A 21,924-nucleotide genomic window follows, 5' to 3' on the forward strand; every position below is an offset into this window, starting at 1 on the left:
TACAGGCAGGAAAACGGAGGCCCCTAGTTTTGCAGAACTAATACAATGAGAAACCGAGATTTAAACCCAAGTGTGTCTGTCCTCAAACCTTCGACGATACTTTCTATGCTACTTCTTCCTACTTCGTGGAAGCAGGTGTTAGATGAAAGTTTTTTCAGAAGTTTCACCCAAATAGAGGCCTGGAAATGACAAGGAAGAAGACTTATGCCATCAGTGCACTGAAAGAATGCCTTAGCTCTACATTTTGCAATCACTTAGTTTTTTAGTTACAGCATTCACATAGCATTTACAATGGGCCAGGCCACTGCTGGCCATTTTACAAATGTTAACTCATCAAATATTAACTCATCAAATACAGCAGCCTTGTGAGGTGGTCAGGTATTGTTATTATTCTTCCCATCTTACCAATGGGGAAACTGAAGCACTTGCCAACACCACAGAGTTAACAAAATACAGAGCCAAAATTCAACCCAGGCAGTCTTGCGCCTGACCCTGTATTTGATCTCTACATTGCCTTCACCCCAAACCCGGTACCTACAAACAATCTGTCCTAGAGTATGTCAGTGAGGGAGCAGTGTTAATGACTTTAAATCCAAGTCTTAACTCCAGATAATAGAGACCAAAGTTCTGCTACTGGCCAGAGTAATAACTGAAAGGTAGTAACTGATTCTGTCTAACTTGGACTCTAAGGCATGTATGGGAGAAACTGATCTATTCACCTGAGTCAGAAATATGTTTTGAGGACGGACTATACCTTTTTGAAAGCTGCAATAATAAGAGAGAAAATATTAAATTTAATGGGATAAATCACGTACAGCACTTAGCACATAAAAGAGGTCAATACACAGTAGCTATTAACACCCTTATTAACCTCTCTGATCTGTTCACTTGTCTTCCACTCCATCACAGGAGCCACAGTCCAGGCGTCCTTTCTCTGGTTGCTGCAGTATGTTCTCGCTGGCCTTCTCCACTCAGCCCACTCCCCACACTGCACCCCCCCCCCCACCCCAGCTAATCGGCAGTGGTGTTCTCCAGCCTTCCCTGAGAATGCATTATCCTTCCTGGTCCTGTTGAACCACGTGACGTGCTCTGGCTGATGAGATGTGAGCGCAAGTGGTGTGTGTCAGTTCCAGATGGAATTGTTAAAAGCCAGTGTGTCCTGCCATGCTCCTTCTCCCCCCCTGCTGACATCCAGCAACGGTCCAGATGGTAGCCGCTTTTCACCTTGGGTCCTGGAATGAGGAGATTCTATACAGAAGTCTCAGCAACCCTTGACAGACAAGCAAAATAAGATGTAAACTTTTATTGTTTGTTGTAAGCTGCTGCACTTTTGGACCTGTTTGTGTCACAGCATAGATCTAGCCTAATCTGACTGATACATGTTTTATGATGCTCTTAGAGGGCAGGGCAGAGATCTCTAATATGCCGGCAAGGCCCTGCAATATTGTGACCTAAACATGAAGCTTCATCTTGTACCATACTTCTCTTTTTCTCCTCTTCATCCAAACAAGCCTTCTTTCAATCCCCTCCTAGGGCTACTATGGGCTCTTTGTACATGCTGTTGTCTCTGCCCATAACATTCTCCCTGCTGCCCACCCCCTTTGCTTGGTTAATTTCTGTCTTACCAGTCTCAATTGGCTTTCACAGCAATGTGTACATATCCTTTATAGCACTTAACACAACTACATACTTACCTTTGCTGCTGTTTGTTTGAATAGTGCTTATTTTGCCTCCTAGGCTGTACACCTCCTAAGAATAGTTGCCCAGTCTTTACTTACTTACTATCTCTAGCCCTTTGCATAGTCTCTGGTACATAATAGGTACTCAAAAAATATTTGTTGAATAAACAATTGAGTCAATATATTGTAGTGATTACAGGATGGACGTTGGAGCCAGACTTCTTGGATTCAGATCCTACCCTGCCATGTATTTGTTGAATGCTTTGGGTAAATTATCGAATCTCTCTCTGCCTCAATTTCTTCATCTGTAAAAGGGGGATTAGAAATAGTAGCGATCCCATAGCGTGCTTGTGAGGATTAAACGGATTAAGATATGTATTTATTTACTTATTGTCTTTGGTCTCCAAGCCTACCCTTCCGTATGCTGTTCTGTGGGGCTGGTAGTTTTCTCACGACATTTTCCAGACTCCTTTGCCAGATGGCTCCGGTTAGATCTAGCCAGTGAGAGACCCTGGCAGGAGCCTAGGAGTAGGAAGGAAAGCAAGAAGGGACTTCCTTCTGGGTTCAGTTCCTTCCCACAATGTGACAGCTGCCAAGGATGGAGGCACGATCAGCCCCAGCTCCTTTCAACTCTCCCAGCACCAGTCAGGCTTTACTGCCTCAGAAGTGCTGATACCCTTGGCTGTGAACCCCTCGGCGGTCCCAGCACCGGCTGCCCACGTCCTCTGAGAGGTCTGAGTACGAGCCATGTGGTGCCCCCCACCTTCATGGTGACTGCTCTCAGTAAAGATCCAAACATCGTCTGTGGGAGGTCCCTCCTTGGAGCTCCTAGGTTCTGGTAACCCGACCTTTCACTTTTGTTTCCCTAACTTCAGGGGTGGCGGCTGTACGTGTGGTGGAAAACCTATTAGACCCTTTTCCTAGTTCCTGCCTGGGCCCTAACTGATGCAATATCTAAGGCACTTAGAACTGATGCAATATCAGGCACATGGTAAGCACTATGTGAGTGTGAAGTTTTGCATTTGCCTAAGTAGGTAAAAAAGCCAATATGGCCCATGAGAACCCTGTGAAGGGCACAAGGTGCCTGACATCCATCAAGGATAATGCAAACGCCATGGTGCAGAGAGACCGTCTGTCTTCCGGGAAAACTCCAATCCACACCCGTAACTGTCACTCAAACACTACCACCCAGGTATGATTTAAAGCAAATGATGACACAGCTTCCATAGCATTAGCAATTTTTTATTTTCCTTTTTTGTTGCATAGGAAATGCAGTACTTGCTTCCAGTAATTGTATTGTAATGTGAGAAGGTGGTAGCACTAATGGTTGAATACAAGAGTTAAACTAATCCACACCAGCTCAAAAAACCTGTGGAGATTTAGTTGAATAAGAATGGACGCCCACAGTGATTCTCAACCAATTACAAATTTTCACAGAACACAGTCAAACTAAAAGGGTAACTATGAGAGTCAATACAAGTATACTAGAGGCACAGGGGGCCCGGCTCATAAAAAACAAATGTCAAGCCAACTTATTAACACGGGGGTGTTTAGTGTCACAACAGCTCTCTCATCACTGGAAGTGTTTAATCCCCTCCCTGCACAATTTGAAATGAAAAAAAACCGAGGTATCTTGAGCAGACAGATTTCCAAGGGTGGTGGGAAAAGCCCCCGGTGAACTTTGTTCTGGTAAAAGGTCAGGGCAGTAGGGGAGGGGGTCGTGTATTTGCCTTTGAAAGTCTTCCTTAAGGACCTCCTAGAATCTGATAAAGCTCCAGCTCTGGGTCTAGCTAGTACCTCAGTGGTGATGCTACGAAATGCCTTTGCAGTGCAGAAAGGCAGTCGGAGACCAGGGAGAAAGGGCAGCTCTCTCAAGCCTCCATCCCAACATAGCCAGTGGCCTTGTGGCCTTCGGTTGAGATGTTTGAAAAAAAAAAAGTGCTGAATTATAGACTATTACTAAAAAAAATTAAAAATTAACAAAATAAGAGTAACACAAATAGAATCAAAAAGGGAAGAAAGCTTGTGTTATTTTAAGAAGCTGAGCATAAAAACAGCAGGAAAAAGAGCCCCATTCTTTGGACACCATTTGTCCTTGAAACCACCGTGGAGAGACACAAGTTCACATCGCACACCCTGGGGAGTATTTTCCACCCTGAAGGTGCTCTGGTTGGATTAGAGGTGGCACTTCCACCATATATGCTTGTGGTCCAGATGTACTTTGGAAATTGTTTTTTTAAGTAAATAGCATCAGGAGTCCACAAGTGGAAATTCATGATGCCTGGTACACAGGCAAGGTCCTGACCCCCCACATGCTGCTGCCTCCCCCGTTACCGTGCTCAAGGGCAGGTGGTCCTCCTCATCTTTCTGAGCATTTCTGGTATCTGCTCCCCATTTCCCCGGCCGCCTAATTTGATTATGTAACCCTTTGGGGCATAAAAGGCAGATCAGTGCTGGCTTAGGAAAAAAAAAAAATGAGATGAAACATTTCATTTGGGAAGCAAGTCATTTCAAATTTAGACCAAAAAAAAAAAAATAGTTATATTTTTAAAATCCCGTGTTAATAGCCAATTTCTTTTTCTTATGAATCGGGCCCAAAGTTTGTACAGAGTTTTATTTTTGAAGAAAATATTGCAACTGTGCATGAAACTAAATAGCCACGTGATCTCATAAAGATTTTTTTTTCTTTTTTTTTTTTTTTCTTTTAATATGAGGAAGTCTGGTGTGAAGACGGATCAAGCATGGGTACCTGGCTGAACATTGTCCATTAAGAAAACGCTTCAGGATCAGCAAAGCCTCAGTCGAGGGTGAAGGAAAATGTCCCTCATTTGGAAATGTCCTCAGTGTCTTCAGAGCAGAGTTCTTGAAATTCAAATGGTCGTTTTGAGACAAAAGTCTTGCCAGGGACTGATTTCTGAAATCAAACACCCATGCTTGTCCCCTAGGAAAAAGAAAACAAAAAACAAAAACGAAAACAAAAACACAAGTAATACTGAATTAAGTAAATGTATACCTCCAAAATACTGAAAACAGCCGAAATCAAGAAAAGACAGAATTTGCATTCTCAGTGAAATACCTTTAAACCTAGCTGACAAGAACCAAGTCAGAAAAAAAGACTAACATAATTTTGAGTAATATTCATACAGTTCACTAAGCATTATGGAATAGCATGCATTAATATTGTACGGTTATTTTACATCACCTATACCAGAAGGTCCTGACTGACAGACAGCGAAGGCTACCGGTGTAGAAAAATCTTACTTCAGAAGAGCAATATAATACAGATTTCACAGGCACTACATTTTAATATATCAGGTATTATGCTGGTTTTCTTATAATTCTTTCTGTCCTAAAGCTGGCATTATAACAATGACCAAAAAGGCAAGGATTGAAGTAAACGGAAAGTAGATACCAAAGTTGATATAGTTTTTCTTCAGATAGATTAGTGCATAGTTCTCATGCAGATAAACACTGCTATGCATTTACACTGTTGGAAAGCAGAGTGAATTGAGCCCAAGTTGTCACATTTGTGTAAATCATTTTGTCAGCCTGTAATAGCACCATGTAATGGATTTGCATTAAACATTAAATTGATTTCAGAATTGGTGACACAGTATTCACTACAGTTAAGTGCTATGGAATAGCTTCAATGTTACCTGCTATATATCAAAGCAATTTTCATCCCACTGCTTTTTTATTGGAAAAAATAAAAGGAAAACATACACGACACTAATTAGACGAATGCACAGCCTTGGACGTGGAGAAGGCAGAGCGGGTTTACTGTCAAACAGTAAATACATGCATTGACTTCAGGACGAAATTGGCCTTGGAAGCTGATTTGAATGAAAGCTGTGCTGGGGGGCAGTGCAGCTTTCTGAGACTGTCTCATGTCTTAGGACAGATCTCGGAGGGTGGGTGGTGAGGTGCCACTTAAGCTCTCCGTACATTACCATGCCAGTTGTGTTTTAAATTTGTTCTATGGAGGCCTGCTACCAGGAAAAAAAGAAAAAAAGAAAGAAAGAAAGAGAGAAAGAGAATGAGAGAGAGAGAGAGAGACCACCACCACTATGGACAAACAGATATGATGCCAAGTACATTAAATGACATTCTTAGAAACTCCCTCCCCCCAGAAAAAACAATCACAAGGAAAAAAAATTTTTTCTTAATCCAGATTTCATAAATACTTTATGACACTGTAACTACAGAGTTCAAAGCCTATGAGGATAAGGGTTTGAAAAGCGAAAGACAAACTTTTTGAGATGGGTTTTGCATCTTCTGATGGGCTGCCTGAATACTGTGACTCTGGGAAGTCTGGGTTCCTTTACACTTCACCGGTCAGAGTATGAAGAATATAAGCTTTGGGAAGTGTGCCTTGGCTTGCCCGTAGCCTACGCCTGACTGTGGGGTAGGGAGGGGCTGACACAATAACTGTCATGCCAGGGTGTGAAGAAACAGAAAAGTTAGTTCAAACCTCAAAGGAAAGAAAAAGACTGTGGGATGGATAGAGCGGCATTGGAAAGAGGTCCTCTGCCCATGAATAATCAGACAAGGAGCGTTTTAGTGGCAAGGGGACGGGCCAGAAAAAAAAAAGCATACAGAAAAATGATATGATTTAGTGTTTGTGCCTCTGACTTCAGTTCCCAAAGAAGAAAATGGAGAGTTATTTGAGGGACTTATCTTTGCCAATATTGTTAATGCCATTTGACGGGAGAGAAAAAGTTCAAATGGGTCTCAGAATCAAGGGCTGGGCCTTCAAACACGGATGGCCCTCAGTCTGTCAGTCTACACACCCCAGGTAGCAAAGTCTTCCTCAAAAATCTTCGCTTGACTTTGAGTCTAAAAAGGTTAAACACTCATATTGTTGGTGTTTCTTTTTTCCTGCTTGATCACAACTGAACTACAGTTTCCTGCTGCTTTCTGGACAGTGAAACATGAACAAAAATATAACTTAGTGTGTTTAATACTTAACCCCGTTCGTTATCACCCTAGACTGCCTCCCTAATGTTTTAAAGCCTTTAAAACATTTTTTTCCTGCAAATCTGTTCAGAGTTCCCTAATTTTAGCTTCATCAAACTTAATACAACAAAATACCTTCAAAAATACAGCATACCTGTAACGTCCATTTACAATGGTTTTTCAGTAGACCTATACTTCTCAAGCATAGGAATATGCTATACCATTGAGAGAGAAAAAAAAAATAACTGTATTTAAATACTTACAAAAAAAAAAAAAAAGGAAACAGGAAAGTTTTAAACTTAAATCCAGTTCCCAAAGGGAGGGGGGGCAGGAAAGAAAGAAAAGCCATTCTATGAACGCTGCCTTTATAATGAACAATCAGAAATTTCACTAGGCTAATTTGACAGAAATTTTTCCTCATTTAAACAACATTACAAAAGTCCTGCATTATAAAATAGGGTAGAATAAATCAGTGTAATCAATAAAACTATACAACAATACAAATTACATATCTTCTGAGTGGGCAGTTAATCTCTCTCTTTGCAGTCATGACTACAACATGCTCACTAAAAACAACTAAAACTGCCCAAACTATTGCTTAGTTTGTTTTGTTTTAAAAAAAGGGTGCAATTTTATTGTATATACAACCAATTTACTGGTAATACCTTGGCTTATCGCAAGGTTCTGACAAAATGTTTGTCTAGGCTTTTTTCCCTTCACTGTGAAGCACTGAAAGCTGCTATTTTTTTTTCTTTTTTTTTTTTTCTTTTTTCTTTTTTTAGTGCACATATGTCATAATAAAGTAATGCCCAGCTAAGTGCTATAGGGGAAGGCAAAGTATGCTGGCTGGCTAGAGGAAGTGACACCATATACTGACAATCACACCATACAACAGCGCCAAACGACTATTCAACCACTTATCAGACACATATGAAAATCCAAAATGTTTTATTTTATTTTTTTTTTCCTTAAATAGAGATAACCAGTAAACAATTTTCAGAACTTGGAAGTTTAAAAACGTGCATATAAAAATGGGCATTATATACTTTGTATTGAATGTGGATTGACTGCAGTCTGCTAAGAAAAATGGGGTGTGGGAGCTGAAGAAAAGGGAAGTTGTCTTTTTTTTTTTTAAGGCTTGCTTGTGAAAGGAACAGTTGTAAAAACAAAATTGCTTGAAGCAGGGTCAGCTTAGTGCTTCACAGTTTGACTGCTTCTCTAAGAGGAGCCCTTCCTGCGCACGTGCATTCAAAAATCACAAATAAAGTACAAAGACAGACACCTAAAACACACTGCGTCAAGTGCAGCACCGACTTTGGTCAAATAAAAAAAATAAAAGAAAAATTAATCATAGCTAAGCTTTTCTACACGATATAAGCAGGTATTGCATATTTTCATAGATCTGGGGGCGGGGAGGGGAATAAAGGAAGACTCCAAATAAATTGTAAAATGCAGCAACATCCAAAATACTGATATTCTAAGCATCTACAGATCTCAGAATAGCACTGCCACTGACCACAGAGGACAAAAAAGACTACTCCTATCTGCGGAACAACTAACTCTCTATTTAGTTCTAGATGTTGAAACTGACAATGGCTGACGTAAAAGTCACATTTACAAAAAGTGTCTCCAAACGCTTGACTAGGGAAAAACCCCTTTCAATAGAGGAGCATGTGCAACAATTCCACAAATAATCGCTATCCAGGGCAAGGCACATTGATATGGAATTTTTGTTTTCGTGCAAATTAAGGAAAAAAAACAAAACAAAACAACATTGTTTCGGGGGGGAAAGATGAGGAGCAAAGTGTCTTCCCAAGAATTTCAGTTACTTGATTGTATAGGACAGTAGTAGAACCCTTCTGAAGGGCTGAAAAACATAGTTTAAAGGCAAGTGCCTAGAGTAGGGATTACAATATTGTGTCTTAATGCACTCTACTTTATCCTACATTAGCTATATAAAAATTAGTTACTAACACTAGAACATGCAGAGACTTTCTCTGATCAGCAGGGCTTGCCAACCAGAACGTATATATATGTATAGTATAGGAAACCTTCTTGAAGTTGCATGGGAAGCAAAGGGGTGCTTCGCTGTCTGGTAGAAAAATCACTTGCACTTTTTTTTGTTATTTTTTTGTTTGTTTTTTGTGGTTTTTTTTTTTACATAAGATACAGGACATTTGGGGGTGCAAACTTCTTTTTTTTCCCTAACAAGTACCCTTGATCTGAATGGGCACCAGCATTTTTGTCAGTATTGGTTTCATTATTATTATTAATATTATTTTCCCATAGCCCAGTTCAGGGGCGCAAAGGTCTTTAAAATTTCTGGACAATCTCTGGAACAATGAAGTGTCTGATAACTGATAAATCCTATGTTGCCTGATACATGTAAAAATTTTCAGAATTGGCATAATCCATTATAGTGACTTCTAGCTTATAAAATTAACAGATACCATGATTTCATTTTAGTTATGTGCTTTGATAACAGAAAATAATTAATTAGCATTTAATGTAGTTAACATATTGTGGTAAAAGCACCATTAGATTTGTTTTTTTGTTTTTTTTTTTAATTTTCCTTCAGTTTTTAAAGGGATACAAGTTTAACAATAAAAAACATAAAAAGCAAAAATAGCTCCCCTTTTTCTTGCAAGGCTGTTTTTTACCCCAATAATTTAGAGTCCTGGGGTGGAAGGACTTGAAAAACAAAAATAGAATTTTCAACAATCTCTATCTTACAAAGATATTTAGCTATCCAATGAAATTGCACTTTACTCAATTCAAAATTCGATTGTTTTGATTGATTCCTGTCAGTTTCTGTCAAAACAGACCATCTTCCCCATTTCCATGTGAATTTGTGTGTCATTGTTGAAATTGTTGAAAAAATGTTTTTTTTTTTTTTTAAATGTAAGTGCAGCATTTCAAAACTTTTAAAAAACTGAATAGTAGTAGTAGTAGTTTGCCATTTTCAGAATTATTCTGCAACGTGAGTGGATTCACTGTCCTTCCGGGCCATGTTATCTAGTTAACTGCTGACTGCTGAACCAAACCGAACTAAAAGAAAAAATAAAAAAGGAACATAACTGCGTTTTCTTTTTCCAATATGTTACAGAAAAACATTGCCCTTTGACTGTCCCGTAAGTTATATATTGCAGATCTCAGCTACTACAAAAGACTTAGTTCTCCATGTGTCTCCTGACTGCTCAAGGAGGCTCACACCTGTGTGGGTAAATTCATGAAATACTGTGAAACAGCCGGGCTCCGTAAAGAAAGTGTGTCACAATGGGAAGTCAGTGAGCAAGGGTAGACCTTCTCCAGCCGCATCGCCTAATGCTCACGCTACCACGGAAAACACTTCAAATGTTACAAAGCCCAACCATTTCCAGCACCATATGAGAAAATTACAACAGTCCCTAAAGTATTAAAAAAAAAAATCCCAAAAGGTTATGGCCTTTGCTGTTGGACCATAATGCTCGCTGTTTCCATGTACAAGTTGATTTGATTCTCCCCTTCCAGTGACAGTGAAGTTGTAACTGCGCTGGGTTGAGGATGCGTCCATGTTACAGAGTTGAGAAGGGGTCAGGTGGTCTGTCTGGTGGATGGTGGGACGCTGCGACTTTTATCCCAGGTACCAGGACTGGAAGACAAAGGGAAAAGTGCAATTAGAGGCACAATTTGGAAAATAACACATTTTAAAAGTTGTCCTTCCAACGGTGAAATCAAGATCTATGTTAGGGACGAAGAGGGGATTCACTGGGAAAAGTAAAGGAATGACAAACAGTAGTAAATCTTGAGACACTGAAACTGATCTCACTCTTCTGAAATTGAAATTCAATGCCTTTGTTGGGGTTTGCCAATGTTTTGAGTGTATCTTACAAAATAAAGTATTTATGTCCACTTGAAATACATATATGGGTTTTGCAGTCTGGAGAGGGCAGCTATAGGATGGCAGGAAGCTTCATCATCTGGTTTTTGATTGAACCCTCAGCACCTAGCACAGTGCCTGGAATAGAAGCTTCTCAACAAAGAAATGTTGAATGAGTGGAGAATGGGCGAGGGGAGAGGTTTTGCGTTATGATGAGTGTCTTCTCTGATGAATTTCACAACGTCTCCTTTTCAGTGAGATGTTATTGCCACATTCTTGTAACAGGCACAGATGATCAGCAGTGAAATAAGAGTAAATGGAGCTACAGTAGACAAAGTGCTGTACCAAGAATCCTGGGTGATTTTGGACAAGTCACAGCATCTCTCTTCTACTCAATTTCCTTAGATGTACATGAGGTAGATTTTACGATGTAAAATGCTCCTCTCAAGCTCAATCTTTCTAAAATAATGTTTTCAAAAATGACATAAAATAATCATGTGGTATCAAGATTTCATCCTATTAGCTACCGTGATGTCCAAAGGAAAAAAATGAGGTCACCTGCATAGCCCTCGTACATGCTTTCGTTCATTCGACTTATTTAGACCCTTCCATATACCTGCTGGGCCCAGTTACCTTTTCCTTTCATAAATCCTTAGGTGATTAGCTTTGGGCAATAGTCTGGTGATACGTCACTCTATATGCTGGCACTTCTTCTATGTTAGCTAAACAAAGTGACCAATTATGGTCTAATATCAGGGTCAGTTTCACAAGTGAAATAAAGTATACGGCTTTTGACAACTTTTCTCCAGAAATACCCTACCAAATTCACCACATTTATCATTATTCACAGAAACATCATCAACCTCTGGCAAAAGTGAATGCTTCCGAAATCTCTGAGTTGACAGCATCAGAAAGGGTTACATTTGGGTTGATTCAGTCAGATGAAGGCTCATCTGTGTCCAAGAGATTCAATTAGGTAAAGCAGGGACTCGTTTTGATCCCAGGATAAATGGCGAAGTGATAGCTACATGGAGGTTGGGATAAGATTTCCTGGTCACACAAGCTACCTTTGATCTCCAGAGGACTTGAAAAAAACCTAAGCCTAAACCGAAAAACTACTCATCCTGTATACTTTTAGATGTTATTCTTTGACCACATGCTTTGAGGAACACAATAAAGCCTCTTGTGTACTGAAAGGAAATCATCCTGGCAAATACACACGGCCTAAATCGAACTGGACAAAAGAAAGAAGAGGGGGGAAGAGAGGCGCGGGGAGGCAGACTCCAAACTGTTATTTCTAGTGGGCCTCCCGGTTAGCTGACGTGGCTCCTAGTTAGAGCCGAGGCGCCCTCTAACAAAAGTCTCAAACTTTGGGTGCGGCGAATAATGCTTACAATTTCTGTTCTCACACTTTCTAAGTCAGTTGTGAAATTCCAGACTTCTTGAATCTGACACTGTGTCGTAGTTCTTGAAGCAAGCACCTGGGACCCAGTGAGTCAGCAGGGGGAGCAGTTTTCCATACCACAGTTTCTGGACACAACAACCTTGGTGCACTACAAAAATCTGCAGTGCCTCTACGCTTCTCTTAAAAAGCAAAGCAAAGGAAAAAAAAAAGTTTCTTCACACATCTTACTATTCAGTGTGTGCCTTGCCGACAAGGTTACCCCAGAGCAGCTCTGTAATCCTTCACTGAAATAGGCTTTATTGATTGCTCTGGTCTATTGTTCTCTTTTCAAGTCCCCCAAGTTCAAGTTCATCCTGGTGTTACATCATGTCTGGTTGCTAAGAGCAACCAGACAGACCCAGACGTGACTATCATTAGCAAGAAACCCTCCGCTCTCCTCCCACCAACCTTCCAGTGGCTCTGACGTAGCAGGCTCACTGCAAACACATTGAAGTATTTATTCTGCCTAATTTATGACCTACACAGCAAGCAAGACCCCCACTCCAAAAACCAACACTGTTGTATATTTAATTAATCTGTCTTTCTCTGGCACTTGGGAAAGTTAGACAAAGGACTAATTATTGTGTTTCACTCTCCACACTTTTCTTTTGGGGGGTGAATATTTGCATGGGAAAGAAAACTACAGGCCCAGCCTTGGCCACCCACCCCCCCTTTTTCTTTTTGCCCTATTGACATTTCATGAAATACTTTAGCTGCTTAAGGGAATTATAAAAAAAATGCGATGTGAATGTTACTCCTTCTGAGTTGGTATTCAGTAACACAAATCAACTCATGACATGTTTAAATTTAAATGCTAACCACACACTCTCAGAGTTACTTTAAAGGTTAGTTTTTAATCAATAGAAGTTGCTGACTCCGAGTTTTTGAGCCTCGCACTGCAGCTCTTGGGCTTTTGTCTAACGTTAAAGCTTTCAAACTTTTTTTTTTCCTTGGGATGATTTTAGCAATGATTTGCAGACACAGAAGGCTATTGTGTTCTGACCAGCAACATGTCACCAGAGGAGCGAGTTGCCCTGGGGTGGGGTGTCAATATGGCTCCTGAAGGCCTGGGTTAGGGGTCTTTAAGAACTCGTGAAAAAAACTTAATTAACCCTTTCAGGCCCAAACCAAAACCTATTCTCAAACTTTTTCACTCCTATAATTTGACCATTAGTCCTTATTTCAACATTACACTAATCTTCATGACAATTAACCCGGCTACTTGACCAAAGCTTTCCAGAATGGGAAGTCAGCCGGTTAGGGGAACTACACAGGGATTTTTTTTTTTTTTTTTTTGAATGAGGGCTCTTTGATTAAATAATTTATTTGTAGAGATGGCAGATAAACAATTATAATGCTAAAAAAAAAAATCCATCCATTTCATCGAATGTTCTCATGATCAGTTTGTAGCTGAAGACCCTCTAAGTCCGTTACGGACGAGTGTGATAGTCGCACGTGTGTAAGACACTCGACTTCTAAAAACTTCCATGAACTACGAATGACGTCCAATGAACAAGATAATGTTTGGAAAAGCCCCTTTTTCTCTTGTGATGTTTTATTATAAAATCTATTATTCAAGCAGTGCAAGTTTCAAAACATTACTTGACGAATAATTCTGGGCATTTTCTTCTTGGATCGTACAAGAAAAATATTAAAGAAATCTGAGATTGTTAAATTGTTGGGGTTGAGGAGAAAATCACTGGGAAAATGTTGCCACATTAAACAAAATTCATTTATGGAGAGTCAAAAAATTGTCTTCAGATATTTACTGACATAAGCTTAGGTTTCATATGGTTTCTGCCTTCATATTTTATAGCCCTTCAATCTAACCTCCTGTATCCAGATGGACTACAAAGGAATCTCTGTCCCTTATCTGCAGTGAGTTCCAATATTACAATACAATATCGGACGATGTTATCTTGATACATTTACATTAAGGAAGTAAACACAGAGCTTTGATCTGTTTTTCTTTTCCTTGCGAACTCTCAGCTATAGTAGTTTTGGAGATCCATAAATCCACACTCCCACGGGGGCTCGAGTTAAGTAAAATTACTCTGTTACATTCACAATTTCTACAGTTTGGGATGTGCTAAAGGAGGAGGGGAGGGGGCTGGAAGGGGGGGTAATTGTCCTCTCTCAGTGTTCAAGGTGAAACATCAAAAGAAATCTGCAGTCCAGGACCAGAGCTCAGCTTTCCTCTTCTCTAGTCAAATGAAGAAGTAATCTCATCAGGTTGGAAAGTGCTGACTAAGGATTTAATAAAGTGCCTGCAGATGTGGCGTCTCTAAGGTATTCAACTCATGTAATGCAAAACAGCTCCACACTGAATGTGCTTATAAAATTTCATTTAACCATTGCAGCGCGACTTTTTTTTTTTTTTTTTTCACCTTTCTCTAAGGAGTTTTATCACACTTCCCACCCCTTAATTTACAGCTCCATGAAAGTTCGAATCCCATTCTGCCAGGATTCTGGAATACTCACAGTAGTCAGGTTTTATGAACCATAAACAACATCTATCCGGCTGCATCGTAAGCAGGAAGCCTGAAATGGCTCTTGGTAGCTTTGAAAGCAGTCTCTTTCCTTTCCTATGTTGTAGGAGAGCAATTAGGAAACTGAGGTTACTTTCCAAAATTTGGTCAGGAGGGTGCCTAAGACATGGTTGATGAAGACTCAACTTCTTAGCTGACACCAAACATTCTAATGCAAATAACGACTTTTAAAAAGGCTTTTAATTACACTTTTCACTAAGAGGGCAGGATGTATATTTTAGAAACAAAAGGAAACGCAAGTCTGTTTGAGATAGCTATATTTCACTTTAACCAAAAAAAGGGAGAGGGTGCTAGGGGTGGGGGTGGGGAGGGCGGAACAGACTGTGACGCAGCAGAATCTGTTTTTCAAATTAAAAAGTTAAACAAAAGGCCTCAAGGGCAAAGTTGAACGCTGCGGAAGGAGGTTGTTAATGTGGAATCCAGAACTGGGTGTGACACTTTGCTTTCTTCTCCAGGCAAGGTGGGTTATTTCAGGACATTCACACACAGAAAACAGAAACACGCAAATACAGGGAGGCCTCGGCCCCCAGTCCCCACTCCTTCCTACTCCATCAGCCCCCGAAGAGGATGTTGCCGACCAGTACTGCATGAGTTGCGGTCAACATTTTGACTTCTCTCTTGAGCAGACGCTATCTCTTCTGGGTCACATTAATCCAGTTAGTCATTTTTGGCTTCCTGCTCTTGTTCGATGAGCTCAAGCCCACCGTTTAGCCCAAATGAGTTGTCCTTGGCAAATCAGCCAGAGTCCTGGTAGCCTCCCCTGCCCGCTTCTAATCCAATGGAAATGGACAGGGCCTCAGAGTGAGAAACTCCTGGTTTCTCACGTTAGTATACATCATTTGGGAGTACTTCATCACTTACGTAACAAGTCCTAGCATCTACTGTGTGCTTTGTATGCTAGGCTCTGGGGATATAATGAGTACAACAAATACGGTACCTGCTCTTAAGGAGTTGCCCTGCAGAAAGAAAGCGCTGGATTTTAGACTTCTATATCCTTCAAGAGACCAGCTACCCTGATCTTCTCACAGTTGGATCTTTAAAAACTTATGTCAGCTGATAAGGCTGAGTATCCAATGTCCGAGGGACCCAGGACCTAGTCCCACTTTTTCCATTGACCAGTTGTGTGACTTCAAGTAAGCAGGACTCTGTCCTCTGGCCCCCAGAGGACTACTGTAGGGCCATTCTGCATTCCATGAGGGGAAAGCAGTTTCTAACACTGGCTCCATCTGACAAAGGTGACACGCTGTACCCAGGTGTCAGTTATTGGTCTTGCCAGCCACGGGCTTTGATCTCTGCAGCCATTTTTCTTGTGTGATTTTGTTAATTAAAGAAAGCCTGTTTTCAATAACACTAAACCAAGACTTGTTTATTGTACAGGAAACTACTAAAATGTTAATGGGCAGTGACTGGCCCTGCTTACCTTCGCGGCCTTATCTTTTCACTGCTTGTACTCAACACTTGTGCGGTGTCAACCTTCTTCCAGATCCCCCCAAAGCCAAATACTTTCTGTCTGCTGGGCCTTGGCGCAGGGGTCCCCCTCTCCTTGGCTTTGCTAATGCTTGCCAGTCTTTGCTGTCTCAGATTATCAGTCCCTTCTTCCAAGGGGTCTTTCTCCAGGCCTTTAGTCCCGGGGTTTTACCTCTGTCCCAGTCACTGAACTGTCATTAACCTATTTTTTTCCCCCAAGAAAACGAACTGTCTTCTTGCATGTGGCAACTCCAGCGGCTTAATAAATACTGTTGCATAAAGGAAGAAAGGAAGAAGTGAGGTATCTCCAAGGCTCCCAAAGCCTGGTGCCGGTTACTCCAACGAGGCATTTAGATGTGTGACTTCTAGCACGGCTGTGCCACACCCACGCTCGTGCCTCGTGTCCACATCTCCCCAGGTGAAGGTGCTCTCCCCAGAGAGACACAGGTCTCCACAAGCCGCCCCAGGCAGTTCTGATGGAAAAGCTCTTGTGACGGGGCCAACTGCAGCCAACTGCGGCCGTAGCATGTGCAATAGTTTTGTAACATGGACCGCGGCCTACTTACTACGAGCTCAGAGGAGTTGTCCAAACCACCACTCCCTGGAGAGTGACCATACTGCTCCCGGCCAAGACCTCCGTTTGGTTCAAACCTCAAGACGGGAAAACACTAATCTTTTTACCCAATAAGCCATCCAGCACCTCCAAACCTTGAGAGTACATACACAATCCAATTATTCCAACGGTCGTTCCAAAGTCTGACTCTTTCACCGTATTCCAACTTGCCCTAGTGTCTGCCTCACCATCAAGTAAAGTTCTTTTTTTCTGGTTTCCCTTTACGTTTTTATCAAGTAATCTTTTACCTTGTGAAACCAAAGACTTCCGAATTAAAAACTGCACTCTGGCCCACTCACATTTGCTCGGCCGACTTACTGGAGGGCTGAGTGCACGGTGGTGAGAGGTGGGACACTGGAGTCAGAGTTAACAGAATCCCATCATTTAACTAGTAAACCATTACATGCTAGTTAAGTGATCTTAGGTAAGTTAGTTAGCACCCCTGCGTCTCAGTTTTAGACTCCGTGAAATGGAGATAACGACTTTATCAGTTTTTGTGGGGACCGAATGAGCTAATGCCTGGAAAGAGACAAGTACAGAAAAGCCGAAAGCTAGGGTAGATGGGCTCTCTAACTATAAAGTGTGTACAGGCCTTAAGGTCCACAGGAGACCTACGGGGGACCAGTTCCCTTGGAAAGGCATTGATCAACAAGGCGGCTTTCTCTCATTTAATGATATAATTTCTTAGTTAAAGGTAGCAGTTGCGTCAGTTCCATTTCCCCAGTTGCAGAAGAAAGTTCTTGAGAAAATAAAAATCTGTCTTTAATTGCGGTATTAAAATCAGAGCAGCGAAACCAACTGCACAAAAGGAATTGGCTCAAGTTTATGAAAGGCATTTGGGCCCTTGCCTTGCAAGGCTGAACTGCATGCCTTGGAAGTTGGGGATGAGGGGGAGAGGGGATCCGGGGTCGGGGTTGGGGGGGCGAAGGGGGGAAGGGTGTGGAGGGAGGGAGTAGTCAGGCAACCAAGTGGGACAGAAACAATCCTATTTTGGTTTTTGTTAGCGAATGGCATACTACATAGATCAGAGACTTCTTATAAAATACCAACCCCCAGTGTACACAAAGCACAGGAAAATGTGAGGAAAAAAGGGAAAAACGAAAAGCAGCTTAGGGTGTGTTAACGCTGCTATTCTGTCAGCTTAAAGAGTATTTTATGCTTGATCAACAGCTCTTTTTTATTGTGCTTTTCTTTCATTCATTCAAGACATCAAAGCCAGGCACCGCCAGTGTACCTGCCCTTCTGGAGCCGCTTGTGAGGGGGTTCTAATGAAGCACGACTCTGGGAGCGGAGACCCCCGTGGACACGGCAGTTCAAAGGGAATATTTCAACAATGATTACATTTTGTAAATCTTTTTATGAAAGAGACAGCTTATTTCCTGCTTTTTCATGAAAAATAGATTATCCATTAAAGTGAGCCCACGCCACGGAAGCTGCTTGAGATCTGAGGTGCAAGCGTGGAGATTAGGGGGACAAGGACCCGATGAAATCGTCCAGAGTTCCTATCTATTTGCCTACGATGGCACCGCGTCTGCTCTGGGAGGAGCCCAGACGGTGCGCTGGACGGCTCTGCTGCGGAAAAGGCTGTGACCAGGGTGTTCTGAGGTTGATTTTTCAGCTTGGGCCTTGTGTCTATTATTTGTGCTTTAAGATGTTTTTTGATTCCACGACGTCCAGCCAAATATCAGAAGGCATCAGGCAACCCCTTTTATTGCACAAAAGTAAGATGAAAGATTTTAGTTACAGATTCATTAAATGCTGTATTTGAATGCTCTGAAAAGGGACGACCCCTTTTCCGTATGGGAAGTTAGCCATAAAAAAAGAGCTGGCTCTGGGCTGAAGATACAATACAGGCTTTATTATTGGCTAATGTCAGCCCCAAAGGCAAAAATAAAGAAGGCAGCCTGGCCCTTTGTAATTTCTGATTTTCAACATTAAATCATCTTTCCCCTAGTCTGTCTTTCTTTTTTCTTTTTTGGCGGCAGGGGGAGTTGAGGGGAACAGGGCAGGAAGAGAGGATGATTTCCTGGGGAGCTATGAAATGAAAAAAATGTATGTTTTCTACACATCAGATTCCAATTTTAATTAAATGCCTGTTGTCTAACAAGTGCAGACGGTCACACTTGGGGCTGGCCCAGTGGTGGCCCAGGGAGGTAACCTTTCTGGTTTAAAAAGAGAGGCGTGGGAGTGGAGGTCGGCGCTCAACCGAGCGTGGCCACGTTACAATAATCATGCCACCGAGTGCCTCCCCACTCCTGCTCTTCCCCCAGAGCCGAAAAGCTCTTCCCAAACATGACTCAGGTTCACAGTAAATCTATCATGTAGATTTACTGTTCCGATTGTGCAGGTAGATAAAATCTGGTAAGGAAAAAAAATAACATTGAAGTGAAAAGTTCAGTAATTTCAAAAATTCTCCCAGAGACCTCCTGCAAGAGAACGACAGAAGATGTGCTACTTTGCCAGAAACGAATTCCCAAACTAACCTTTCCAGTCAAGGAGCCCTTTAGGCACCGGATGGTACTTGCCCCCTGTGCCCATTCCCACCCCCGCGGGTAACCTCTATGCCAGGCCCCGAGCACGGGTCTTCGCTTCGGACCTTCTCTGTTCCCTGTCCAGGGTCCTTCCTTCTGTCCTTTCCAGTCCCGTTTCCTGCCTCCCTCCACCCACCCCTCCAGCCAGTCTCTCTCTCCCTCTCTCCCTCTCCACCTGTGTTCGATCTCCGACAAGAATGAGGGCAGACCCCTACTCTCTCAAAGGCTATGCAAAGCAGCAGCCCTCCCCACTCCATTCACTGGATTAAGAGGAAGGAAGCGGGCACACTCAACTGCAACCGCAACTACCCCGCCTGGCAGCCGGGATGGAAGCTTGTGTATTGAGCCAAACAAGTGAGGCGCAGAGGCGGGATCCGGACAGAGCGCAGAGGAGGTTGTGGCATCTCGGTTCTCAGATTCTTGAGAGAAGAGAGCGAGAGTACAGTAAGATGCAACTCAGCACCAGACTGTGAGGCAGGGGCCTGGGTTCAAGCCTCAGCTCAGTCACTGGCTGCCCTGGGACTCTGGCTGCTCTGATTACACTACAAAGATCCTGTTCCTACACTTTGACCTTCTGGGAACACCTGCTTTTCAATTGCATTGGTCCAGGAGTCATCTTTTCCTTGTTCACTGTGTAGATGTGATACTGGCAGGGATAAAACTGTTCATATCCCTCACTGAGGTTAGAAGGAGCTTGACCATGGAAAAAGTCAGAGACCTAAATTCTAGTCTGTGTGACATCAGGGGTCACAACTTTACTTATCTGCAGAACAGGCCTCAGTATACCAGTTGTTAGAATATTATTATATTATTTGGGGGAGGAAATAACAAACATAGAGACAGATCTTTGAAATACTGGCCTAAAATGTAAGCAGCATCATTAAGGGAGGCATTGGTGTGACCTAGATGTCACCCGACGGGGTTAGGGTTTCATCGGAGCCAACTGCCCTGGATAAAAATGGAATGATTTCCCCAAGTCCAGTCAAAGCTCTTACGTGCCATCCCTGAAAGCACAAACTAGGGATCAGTGAACAATGCTTTCCTCCTCCTTCTGAAAATGTGGTAGGATTTAGGGTTTTATGGCAACAAAACTTGTCTTTGTTAAGACGTGACTTGCAAAACAAACCCACATGGGGGAGTTGGCAGTTTCAAATGACAGTACTTTTTTTTTAATGCTGAAACAGCAAATGCTTTTTATGTTCAGATTTGTTTCCTTCTATATTTGTAGATTAAATTTACAACTAAGCAATATTCACTACTACAAACAATTAGACTCTTCCTGAATATTCTTCCAGGGGAGGTGAGTTGGAAGCTTCTCGGTAGGGCTGGGTTGGGGGATTGTGCAAAGGTGAAATCCTACAGCATTAAGGGTCTCTGTCAAAGGTCTTATCAATGATTTGGACGTGAACGTAACATATGGGACCAGCAGAGCTACTAGGCTTCCCTGTCAGGAATCTATGCTTCTGGGAGAGAGGTAGTATCATTCTAACACAGAAAATTTAATCCATTTTTACCTTTTAGTAATGACTTTAAAGATGGTGATTTCATAAGCAAAGATTCCTGAAGACATATTTAAGAATGTGTCATAAAATCAAGCACGCAAACAAAATCACTTACTTTGTTTTCAGATGAATTCTACTTGGTAGTGCTCTCCTAGTAATTGAGATTTAAGAACAAACTCAGAACTCGTACACACAGTGCCGATTTGGAACAGTTCCATACCTATCACTTTATTATATTTTAATGAAACCAGTTACAGATTGGATGATGGTTATGTGTTCTTTGGCTTTTTAAATACCCTTTTCTCTTGTTAAATCACCCTATGGCTAGGAGATCCCATTGTTCACTTTGCAAGAATGGTGGCAAATTCAAATGACACATATTAACTTTCTTTCTGATTCTGCAATCACAAAAATCTTGCAAAGATGCCACCTTGTGCTATCCTAAAGGCAGTTCAGTTAAAAAAAAAAATTACCCGGAGACTTTCTTTTCCTTTAAAGAAGTGAATTGTCTGAGCTGAAATATGGCTTCCTGTTCTACTGCATCAGCTTTCTGTGTTGTTCTCCAGGAACAGGTTTACAAGTTCAAGTTCAGGTTTAAACTAAATAAAACACTCCTCAGGAGTTTATAACTGAGCCTCATTTACATGTGCTCCCTCTGAACTCTACCGGCCTCTGTACACTAGTTTCCAAGGCTTGGGGGAGGAATGTTTTACAGTTGGAATCTGTACTGCTTTCTCAGGCATTTTAGACTCAGAGGCCAGGCAACAGCAAGCTTTAGTTAGTATTAAAAGTTTCCTCAGATGTACTATAAAGTCAAAGAAAGAGGGGAAGAAAGACAAGGCCAGGCCTGGAGAACTGAATCTTCTTAATTTTCCCGATAAGGCTTTCGTGGTAACATTCCAGTTAAAACGATTCTGGATGCATATTCTAGAATTCCATACTCATGACTTTAGATTTCTCTGAAATCATTTTCAACTCTTTGTGGAAAGTGGTCAATGCATATTTATTCCCTCCAAATATAAGACCTAGGGTTTGTGTAAACTGGTTGTCTGACTTGAAAAATGCAGTTAAAAAGTGTTATGAAGATAAATGTCCCCAACTCAGAAGGGACTCCTTATTATGTTTATGAAAAAACCTAAGGGATTTTTGAGGTCAAAAAGATCTCAGGGATTTTCCAGCCAACAAAGTTACACTAGAGAGGAAGAAACGGCTATTTTTGGTTTAGAAGCTTGAAGGGTTGAAGTAGGGGTTCTGAGATGCTCATAGAAACCAATCTGGAGAGAACTGGCTTCCTGGCTGACTGAGATTAAGACTCAATCTCCTT

At 41.7% G+C, this 21,924-nt stretch overlaps 1 protein-coding gene across 12 annotated transcripts in view; it reads right to left on the reverse strand.

Annotated features, from left to right (window-relative positions):
* Nucleotides 1–2,905: 2,905 nt before the first annotated feature.
* The window catches only part of NFIA (nuclear factor I A), a 392,763-nt gene continuing 373,744 nt past the window's right edge, over nucleotides 2,906–21,924 (reverse strand). For all 12 annotated transcript variants that reach the window (XM_082453615.1, XM_082453621.1, XM_082453620.1 and 9 more), the window contains one exon: nucleotides 2,906–10,266. Coding sequence is in view for 4 of the 12 variants with exons in the window: in XM_082453622.1 (XP_082309748.1) it covers nucleotides 10,190–10,266 (77 nt within the window). In the remaining 8 variants the exon portion in view is untranslated. The remainder of the gene's footprint in view (nucleotides 10,267–21,924) is intronic.

The sequence above is a fragment of the Balaenoptera physalus genome (assembly GCF_965194825.1).
Source record: "Balaenoptera physalus genome assembly, chromosome: 1".
Taxonomy (NCBI): Eukaryota; Metazoa; Chordata; class Mammalia; order Artiodactyla; family Balaenopteridae; genus Balaenoptera; species Balaenoptera physalus.